General features: G+C 46.0%; 1 protein-coding gene across 1 annotated transcript in view; it reads right to left on the bottom strand.

Annotated features, from left to right (window-relative positions):
* pmm1 (phosphomannomutase 1) overlaps positions 1–12,025 on the bottom strand; it is a 22,418-nt gene that overhangs the window by 4,618 nt on the left and 5,775 nt on the right. Inside the window, exons 3-5 of the mRNA XM_074696300.1 lie at positions 11,001–11,077; positions 9,103–9,194; positions 20–119 (exon numbers count right to left, since the gene is read on the bottom strand). Coding sequence (XP_074552401.1) covers positions 20–119; positions 9,103–9,194; positions 11,001–11,077 — 269 coding nt within the window. The remainder of the gene's footprint in view (positions 1–19; positions 120–9,102; positions 9,195–11,000; positions 11,078–12,025) is intronic.

The raw sequence follows: 12,025 nt of genomic DNA, 5'->3' as shown, positions 1-12,025 counted from the left end.
AGCAGGTTTTCATGTTTACCTTATCGATTTCAGAGAACTCGATCCGCTCCTCCGGTGTGCAGCTGCGACCGATGGGAGAGATGTTCAGCATGCCATTCCTGAACTCAATAAAGGTTCCCCTGAAGATGGCGAGGAGAGAGGACACTTTACTACACTTTACTACACTTTACTACACCCACACAGACCTGATCAAAAGTTCACGCAGTCAGTTCAAATCTGACTACAACTATTTAACAGTGGGATTCAACCCGTCCTTATGAATAGAAGTGAAGTGTGAGGCCTTCAAATCACCCAGACACCTCATGGGACACAACACACAGAAAAAATCAATTTCCAATTCTGTAAGGAAATCCTCAAGGTCCACAGAAAGTAGGGCAAGTATTGGCAACAACCCCAGGATACAATACACATCAGGATAACTGGGCCATGATACAATAGTATCACGAGGTATCACCATATCCCAATACTGTGATATATAGGGATACTCTACACAGTTAGCTACAAAAAACATAGAGATGGTATATGTAAATCACACAATAGTCATCAAAATTGAAAGGAAAAATTAAGACAAAACTATCTAATTAGAAAAACAACTTTTCTAATTTATTGTTTTTGAAATACCGAAAGTAAAACACAGTGTTTCATACATGCACTTCACTCGTAAATATAAAATGCACCAAGTCTGTCACTTAAACTAGTGTGACACTAAACTGATGTTTCAAAGAAATGACTGGGTTCAAGATGTGGTCAGATGGTGAAACCAATGTTTTTTAAAAATCTGATATTGCATAAAAAAGTTACTATGATTATGATTTAAGCAGGCTACTACACTGTAAAAATGAAATTTATATTGATTTTTTACTAACTGATCCAGTAATAGAGAGAAAACTTTGATGTTAACAGAATCAAAACCCACATTATCATGTTAAGAAATAAAATATTTTAAATACACTTAGCGGGTATATTCATCATACAGTTCATGGGCAACACCACAGTGGAGGTGTACAAGTCGTGTTTTACTTCCAACTCTGCTAAAATATGTTTGAATACATATATGATATATATGTATACATATATATATATATGAGAATAGAGTTGTCTGAGACCAACTGTGTGTACATATATCTCTGTCATTATATCCCAACACCAAACCCAGCACCAAATAGAAACACTTCATGTATGTAACTTATGTATGTAGGGCTGGGACCATATACTACTCTTGTGATTCGATTCTATTAAGATTTTTGGGGTGCTAATTCAATTTAAAAAGCAAATCTTTAATATTTATGATTAAGCAATTTTTGATTTGCTTTTTTTAAAAGCAGACCATGAGAAAAGTTAAATGATGATGATAATGTCTACAGACTATATGAGGAGCAACATTTTCCCATAAAATGAACATCACCTGAGTCAGAGAGAAACATTTCACCTTCTGCTGAAGAAAAAGTGGTGACTTTTTTCCAATCCAGTTTATAAACAAAGACTGAAATGAAGAATTTGAATTTAAATATGTATATATATATATATATATATATATATATATATATATATATATATATATATATATATATATATATATATATATATATATATATATATATATATATATATATATATATATATATATATATATATATGTATATATATATACATATATATATATATAGTTTTTTGGACAAATAATCCGGATTTTGAAATTGTCAGACAAAAAAATACCAGTGTATTGATATTTGATTTTTCTCTCCCACCCCTAAAATAATGTATTTAAATGTTGGTTGTCATGCTTGGCAACAATAATTTTCCATTCATGCCTTTAAAGCTTTCTGCATTTAAAAAGACAGAGAGAGACAGACACAGAGAGAGACAGACACTCAGAGAGACAGACACACAGAGAGACAGACACACAGAGAGACAGACACAGAGAGGGACAGACACAGAGAGAGACAGACACAGAGAGACAGACACACAGAGAGGGACAGACACAGTGAGAGACAGACACAGAGAGACAGACACAGAGAGAGAGACCGACACACAGAGAGACAGACACACAGAGAGACAGACACACAGAGAGACAGACACTCAGAGAGACAGACACACAGAGAGACAGACACACAGAGAGACAGACACAGAGAGGGACAGACACAGAGAGACAGACACACAGAGAGGGACAGACACAGTGAGAGATAGACACAGAGAGACAGACACAGAGAGAGAGACAGACACACAGAGAGAGACAGACACAGAGAGAGACAGACACAGAGAGAGACAGACACAGAGAGACAGACACAGAGAGAGAGACAGACACACAGAGAGAGACAGACACAGAGAGAGACAGACACAGAGAGACAGACACAGAGAGACATACACAGAGAGACAGACACAGAGAGAGACAGACACAGAGAGAGACAGACACAGAGAGAGACAGACACACACAGAGAGAGACAGACACACAGAGAGACAGACACACAGAGAGACAGACACACAGAGAGACAGACACACAGAGAGAGACAGACACAGAGGGACAGACACAGAGAGAGACAGACACAGAGAGACAGACACAGAGAGACAGACACAGAGAGAGACAGACACACAGAGAGAGACAGACACACAGAGGGACAGACACAGAGAGAGACAGACACAGAGAGAGACAGACACACAGAGAGACAGACACAGAGAGAGAGAGAGACACACAGAGGGACAGACACAGAGAGACAGACACAGAGAGAGACAGACACACAGAGAGACAGACACACAGAGAGAGACAGACACACAGAGACAGACACACAGAGAGACAGACACACAGAGAGACAGACACACAGAGAGAGACAGACACAGAGGGACAGACACAGAGAGAGACAGACACAGAGAGACAGACACAGAGAGAGACAGACACTCAGAGAGACAGACACACAGAGAGACAGACACACAGAGAGACAGACACAGAGAGGGACAGACACAGAGAGAGACAGACACAGAGAGACAGACACACAGAGAGGGACAGACACAGTGAGAGACAGACACAGAGAGACAGACACAGAGAGAGAGACAGACACACAGAGAGACAGACACACAGAGAGACAGACACACAGAGAGACAGACACTCAGAGAGACAGACACACAGAGAGACAGACACACAGAGAGACAGACACAGAGAGGGACAGACACAGAGAGACAGACACACAGAGAGGGACAGACACAGTGAGAGACAGACACAGAGAGAGACAGACACAGAGAGACAGACACAGAGAGAGACAGACACTCAGAGAGACAGACACACAGAGAGACAGACACACAGAGAGACAGACACAGAGAGGGACAGACACAGAGAGAGACAGACACAGAGAGACATACACAGAGAGACAGACACAGAGAGAGACAGACACAGAGAGAGACAGACACAGAGAGAGACAGACACAGAGAGACAGACACACAGAGAGACAGACACACAGAGAGACAGACACACAGAGAGACAGACACACAGAGAGAGACAGACACAGAGGGACAGACACAGAGAGAGACAGACACAGAGAGACAGACACAGAGAGACAGACACACAGAGAGACAGACACACAGAGAGAGACAGACACACAGAGGGACAGACACAGAGAGAGACAGACACAGAGAGAGACAGACACACAGAGAGACAGACACAGAGAGAGAGACAGACACACAGAGGGACAGACACAGAGAGACAGACACAGAGAGAGACAGACACAGAGAGAGACAGACACACAGAGAGAGACAGACACACAGAGACAGACACACAGAGAGACAGACACACAGAGAGACAGACACACAGAGAGAGACAGACACAGAGGGACAGACACAGAGAGAGACAGACACAGAGAGACAGACACAGAGAGACAGACACAGAGAATGACAGACACACAGAGAGAGACAGACACACAGAGGGACAGACACAGAGAGAGACAGACACAGAGAGAGACAGACACTCAGAGAGACAGACACACAGAGAGACAGACACACAGAGAGACAGACACAGAGAGGGACAGACACAGAGAGAGACAGACACAGAGAGACAGACACACAGAGAGGGACAGACACAGTGAGAGACAGACACAGAGAGACAGACACAGAGAGAGAGACCGACACACAGAGAGACAGACACACAGAGAGACAGACACACAGAGAGACAGACACTCAGAGAGACAGACACACAGAGAGACAGACACACAGAGAGACAGACACAGAGAGGGACAGACACAGAGAGACAGACACACAGAGAGGGACAGACACAGTGAGAGATAGACACAGAGAGACAGACACAGAGAGAGAGACAGACACACAGAGAGAGACAGACACAGAGAGAGACAGACACAGAGAGAGACAGACACAGAGAGACAGACACAGAGAGAGAGACAGACACACAGAGAGAGACAGACACAGAGAGAGACAGACACAGAGAGACAGACACAGAGAGACATACACAGAGAGACAGACACAGAGAGAGACAGACACAGAGAGAGACAGACACAGAGAGAGACAGACACACACAGAGAGAGACAGACACACAGAGAGACAGACACACAGAGAGACAGACACACAGAGAGACAGACACACAGAGAGACAGACACACAGAGAGACAGACACACAGAGAGAGACAGACACAGAGGGACAGACACAGAGAGAGACAGACACAGAGAGACAGACACAGAGAGACAGACACAGAGAGAGACAGACACACAGAGAGAGACAGACACACAGAGGGACAGACACAGAGAGAGACAGACACAGAGAGAGACAGACACACAGAGAGACAGACACAGAGAGAGAGAGAGACACACAGAGGGACAGACACAGAGAGACAGACACAGAGAGAGACAGACACACAGAGAGACAGACACACAGAGAGAGACAGACACACAGAGACAGACACACAGAGAGACAGACACACAGAGAGACAGACACACAGAGAGAGACAGACACAGAGGGACAGACACAGAGAGAGACAGACACAGAGAGACAGACACAGAGAGAGACAGACACTCAGAGAGACAGACACACAGAGAGACAGACACACAGAGAGACAGACACAGAGAGGGACAGACACAGAGAGAGACAGACACAGAGAGACAGACACACAGAGAGGGACAGACACAGTGAGAGACAGACACAGAGAGACAGACACAGAGAGAGAGACAGACACACAGAGAGACAGACACACAGAGAGACAGACACACAGAGAGATAGACACTCAGAGAGACAGACACACAGAGAGACAGACACACAGAGAGACAGACACAGAGAGGGACAGACACAGAGAGACAGACACACAGAGAGGGACAGACACAGTGAGAGACAGACACAGAGAGAGACAGACACAGAGAGACAGACACAGAGAGAGACAGACACTCAGAGAGACAGACACACAGAGAGACAGACACACAGAGAGACAGACACAGAGAGGGACAGACACAGAGAGAGACAGACACAGAGAGACATACACAGAGAGACAGACACAGAGAGAGACAGACACAGAGAGAGACAGACACAGAGAGAGACAGACACAGAGAGACAGACACACAGAGAGACAGACACACAGAGAGACAGACACACAGAGAGACAGACACACAGAGAGAGACAGACACAGAGGGACAGACACAGAGAGAGACAGACACAGAGAGACAGACACAGAGAGACAGACACACAGAGAGACAGACACACAGAGAGAGACAGACACACAGAGGGACAGACACAGAGAGAGACAGACACAGAGAGAGACAGACACACAGAGAGACAGACACAGAGAGAGAGACAGACACACAGAGGGACAGACACAGAGAGACAGACACAGAGAGAGACAGACACAGAGAGAGACAGACACACAGAGAGAGACAGACACACAGAGACAGACACACAGAGAGACAGACACACAGAGAGACAGACACACAGAGAGAGACAGACACAGAGGGACAGACACAGAGAGAGACAGACACAGAGAGACAGACACAGAGAGACAGACACAGAGAATGACAGACACACAGAGAGAGACAGACACACAGAGGGACAGACACAGAGAGAGACAGACACAGAGAGAGACAGACACACAGAGAGACAGACACAGAGAGAGAGACAGACACAGAGAGAGACAGACACAGAGAGACAGACACAGAGAGAGACAGACACACAGAGAGACAGACACACAGAGAGAGACAGACACACAGAGACAGACACACAGAGAGACAGACACACAGAGAGACAGACACACAGAGAGACAGACACACAGAGACAGACACACAGAGAGACAGACACACAGAGAGACAGACACACACAGAGACAGACACAAAGGGACAGACACTCAGAGAGACAGACACACAGAGAGACAGACACACAGAGAGACAGACACAGAGAGGGACAGACACAGAGAGACAGACACACAGAGAGGGACAGACACAGTGAGGGACAGACACACAGAGAGACAGACACACAGAGAGACAGACACAAAGGGACAGACACAGAGAGAGACAGACACACACAGAGAGAGACAGACACACAGAGAGACAGACACACAGAGAGACAGACACACAGAGAGACAGACACACAGAGAGAGACAGACACAGAGGGACAGACACAGAGAGAGACAGACACAGAGAGACAGACACACAGAGAGAGACAGACACAGAGAGACAGACACAGAGAGACAGACACAGAGAGAGACAGACACACAGAGAGAGACAGACACACAGAGGGACAGACACAGAGAGAGACAGACACAGAGAGAGACAGACACACAGAGAGACAGACACAGAGAGAGAGAGAGACACACAGAGGGACAGACACAGAGAGACAGACACAGAGAGACAGACACACAGAGAGGGACAGACACAGTGAGAGACAGACACAGAGAGACAGACACAGAGAGAGAGACAGACACACAGAGAGACAGACACACAGAGAGACAGACACACAGAGAGACAGACACTCAGAGAGACAGACACACAGAGAGACAGACACACAGAGAGACAGACACAGAGAGAGACAGACACACAGAGAGACAGACACAGGGAGACATACACAGAGAGACAGACACAGAGAGAGACAGACACACACAGAGAGACAGACACAGAGAGAGACAGACACACAGAGAGAGACAGACACACAGAGAGACAGACACACAGAGAGAGACAGACACACAGAGACAGACACAGAGAGACAGACACACAGAGAGACAGACACACAGAGAGACAGACACTCAGAGAGACAGACACACAGAGAGACAGACACACAGAGAGACAGACACAGAGAGGGACAGACACAGAGAGACAGACACACAGAGAGGGACAGACACAGTGAGAGACAGACACAGAGAGACAGACACAGAGAGAGAGACAGACACACAGAGAGAGACAGACACAGAGAGAGACAGACACAGAGAGAGACAGACACAGAGAGACAGACACAGAGAGAGAGACAGACACACAGAGAGAGACAGACACAGAGAGAGACAGACACACAGAGAGACAGACACAGGGAGACATACACAGAGAGACAGACACAGAGAGAGACAGACACAGAGAGAGACAGACACAGAGAGAGACAGACACACACAGAGAGAGACAGACACACAGAGAGACAGACACACACAGAGAGAGACAGACACACACAGAGAGAGACAGACACACACAGAGAGAGACAGACACAGAGAGAGACAGACACACACAGAGAGAGACAGACACACACAGAGAGAGACAGACACACACAGAGAGAGACAGACACAGGGAGACATACACAGAGAGACAGACACAGAGAGAGACAGACACAGAGAGACAGACACAGAGAGAGACAGACACAGGGAGACATACACAGAGAGACAGACACACAGAGAGACAGACACACAGAGAGACAGACACACAGAGAGAGACAGACACAGAGGGACAGACACAGAGAGAGACAGACACAGAGAGACAGACACAGAGAGACAGACACACAGAGAGACAGACACACAGAGAGAGACAGACACACAGAGGGACAGACACAGAGAGAGACAGACACAGACAGAGACAGACACACAGAGAGACAGACACAGAGAGAGAGACAGACACACAGAGGGACAGACACAGAGAGACAGACACAGAGAGAGACAGACACACAGAGAGACAGACACACAGAGAGAGACAGACACACAGAGACAGACACACAGAGAGACAGACACACAGAGAGACAGACACACAGAGAGAGACAGACACAGAGGGACAGACACAGAGAGAGACAGACACAGAGAGACAGACACAGAGAGACAGACACAGAGAGAGACAGACACACAGAGAGAGACAGACACACAGAGAGACAGACACACAGAGAGACAGACACTCAGAGAGACAGACACACAGAGAGACAGACACAGAGAGAGAGACAGACACAGAGAGAGACAGACACAGAGAGACAGACACAGAGAGAGACAGACACACAGAGAGACAGACACACAGAGAGAGACAGACACACAGAGACAGACACACAGAGAGACAGACACACAGAGAGACAGACACACAGAGAGACAGACACACAGAGACAGACACACAGAGAGACAGACACACAGAGAGACAGACACACAGAGAGACAGACACAAAGGGACAGACACTCAGAGAGACAGACACACAGAGAGACAGACACACAGAGAGACAGACACAGAGAGGGACAGACACAGAGAGACAGACACACAGAGAGGGACAGACACAGTGAGGGACAGACACAGAGAGACAGACACAGAGAGAGACAGACACACACAGAGAGACAGACACAGAGAGAGACAGACACACAGAGAGAGACAGACACACAGAGAGACAGACACACAGAGAGAGACAGACACACAGAGACAGACACACAGAGACAGACACACAGAGAGACAGACACACAGAGAGACAGACACACAGAGATACAGACACACAGAGAGAGACAGACACAGAGAGAGACAGACACACAGAGAGACAGACACAGAGAGAGACAGACACACAGAGAGACAGACACACAGAGAGACAGACACAAAGGGACTGTCAAATGAGAATAGTGTGTTTAATGAATCTGTGTGTGCTAGTGTATGCGTTTATGCGTTTATGCGTGTGTGTGAGTGTGTGTGTGTCTGACCTTTTCTTTGGCAGCTTGATGAGTCCCATGTAGCTGAGGCAGAAGTTGATGAGGTCCTGCAGTAGCTCCTCCCCGATCTGGTTCTGAATGGCCTGACAGACAAACACATGAAGCCCAACCTAAGTCGAGAGTAAATCTGGTCTAAAGTCTGTGTCTGGCTTTTAGTCACAGCGTGGGATCTTAAAGGGATAGTTCAGTTTTTTTGAAGTGGGGTTGTATGAGCTCTATGTGACCACTTAGGACATTAGATACAGTAGAAAGTTGTCTCCTCTCCCTCAGTAAGACACAAACTTTAATCGATGGTGATGAGGAAATAGACGCTAACAGGGACAGACTGTACCAAATTCAAAGGCTATTTTCTCTGCCTACAAGAACTAAAATCAAAAAGTAATACCACAGTTAAAGAGTACGATACATAAAAATTTGCATTAAGTCTTCGGAAATATAAACATTTATCTGGACCTAACTAACTCATGTGTCCTTACGCGCAGCGCTAGTGCGCTCCGTCCCCCCTCCTCCTTTCAGCTGTAGGGAATGTAAACAAGCTCTGCTTCGAGTGCTGGTTTTAGCCTCGTGTAAGTTTGATCAAGTATCGTAATTCTTTTGTTTGTACTCTAAGGATTGTGAGGCAGCGTAGGAAATTCAAAATGAGTGACTATGACAGCGACGAAGAAGTTTCATTCACTTTGGAACCAAAAGGATACCAGCATGAACCGAAGTAGCTACACAGAAGAAGAGCTGCTACAGATGGAGACTGAAAGGAATACGGAGGAAACATCCGCGGACACTGGACATCGAGATGCTGAGTGTTACTGCTGCTGCGACTGTTGTTGTTGTTGTTGCTGTTATAGGACACTCCAGAATTCAGAAGAGCAGGGAAATCTGTGTGATGAGTTATACAGACAGCTTGAGAGCCAGCGGTGTCCTCAGACAAATCCTGAAGAGTGTCTGTAACTAAGTTCCACTCGTGACAGCACCATGTGCATTGAGTCACAGCTGAGACATTTATACCACTGAGTATTTCCGACTCTGTCTTGATGTCCAGTGTCCGCGGATGTTTCCTCTGTATTCCTTTCAGTCGCCATCTGTAGCAGCTCCTCTTCTGTGTAGCTACTTGGTTCATGCTGGTATCCTTTTGGTTCCAAAGTGAATGAAACTTCTTCGTTGCTGTCATAGTCACTCATTTTGAATTTCCTACGCTGTCTCACAATACTTAGAGTACAAACAAAAGAATTACGATACTTGATCAAACTTACACGAGGCTAAAACCAGCGCTCGAAGCATAGCTTGTTTACATTCCCTACAGCTGAAAGGAGGAGGGGGGACGGAGCGCACTAGCGCTGCGCGGAAGGACACATGACCAGTTAGTTAGGTCCAGATAAATGTTTATATTTCCGAAGACTTAATGCACTTAAAAAATATTTTATGTACCGTACTCTTAAACTGTGGTATTACTTTTTGATTTTAGTTCTTGTAGGCAGAGAAAATAGCCTTTGAATTTGGTACGGTCTGTCCCTGTTAGCGTCTATTTCCTCATCACCATCGATTAAAGTTTGTGTCTTACTGAGGGAGAGGAGACAACTTTCTACTGTATCTAATGTCCTTAGTGGTCACACAGAGCTCATACAACCCCACTTCAAAAAAACTGAACTGTCCCTTTAATGACTGATGTCTGAAGTGAAAATGCTTCTGTACACTTCTTCAAACTGATGACTGTCTGTGGCCTTCACCAGTTTCTGCAGAGCTGCTGACTCAAGATATGTTTCTGAACTGCTGCTTCGTCTCTGTGTCTCCATACGTGTGCTGTGTGAGTTTCAGAAACACGTCTGTTCTGCAGTCAAACTAGGACTTTCAGTTGATATGGTCACAGGCTCAATAATCTCTGCTGGAAGACTCACATGTTTGGAGAGCAGCTTCCCGTCTTTGTACTGAACCGTCCCGTTCTCTGCAAAAACGTAGTCAAACTTCTGGATCACTGTATGAAAGGAGAGAAAGCAAACAGTGCACTGTTAGCTGTGTGTTTGGTCAGTGATAGCTATTTGTTAGCTGTGAGTTTGATCAGTGTTAGCTGTGTGTGTTTGGTCAGTGTTAGCTGTGTGTTTGGTCAGTGTGAGCTGTGTGTTTGGTCAGTGTGGGCTGTGTGTGTTTGGTCAGTGTTAGCTGTGTGTTTGGTCAGTGTGAGCTGTGTGTTTGGTCAGTGTTAGCTGTGTGTTTGGTCAGTGTTAGCTGTGTGTGTTTGGTCAATGTAAGCTGTGTGTGTTTGATCAGTGTGAGCTGTGTGTTTGGTCAGTGTTAGCTGTGTGTGTTTGATCAGTGTGAGCTGTGTGTGTTTGGTCAGTGTTAGCTGTGTGTTTGGTCAGTGTTAGCTGTGTGTGTTTGGTCAGTGTGAGCTGTGTGTTTGGTCAGTGTTAGCTGTGTGTGTTTGGTCAGTGTGAGCTGTGTGTGTTTTGTCAGTGTGAGCTGTGTGTTTGGTCAGTGTTAGCTGTGTGTGTTTGATCAATGTTAGCTGTGTGTTTGGTCAGTGTGAGCTGTGTGTGTTTGGTCAGTGTTTGCTGTGTGTTTGGTCAGTGTTAGCTGTGTGTGTTTGGTCAGTGTTAGCTGTGTGTGTTTTGTCAGTGTGAGCTGTGTGTTTGGTCAGTGTTAGCTGTGTGTGTTTGATCAATGTTAGCTGTGTGTTTGGTCAGTGTGAGCTGTGTGTGTTTGGTCAGTGTTAGCTGTGTGTGTTTGATCAATGTTAGCTGTGTGTTTGGTCAGTGTGAGCTGTGTGTTTGGTCAGTGTTAGCTGTGTGTGTTTGATCAATGTTAGCTGTGTGTTTGGTCAGTGTGAGCTGTGTGTGTTTGGTCAGTGTGAGCTGTGTGTGTTTGGTCAGTGTTAGCTGTGTGTTTGGTCAGTGTTTGCTGTGTGTTTGGTCAGTGTTAGCTG

Source organism: Halichoeres trimaculatus, unplaced genomic scaffold (assembly GCF_033239565.1).
Source record: "Halichoeres trimaculatus isolate MK-OKI-2021-1 unplaced genomic scaffold, fHalTri1.1 fHalTri1_scaffold_20, whole genome shotgun sequence".
NCBI lineage: Eukaryota > Metazoa > Chordata > Actinopteri > Labriformes > Labridae > Halichoeres > Halichoeres trimaculatus.
This window is presented reverse-complemented; position numbering and strand designations above follow the sequence as displayed.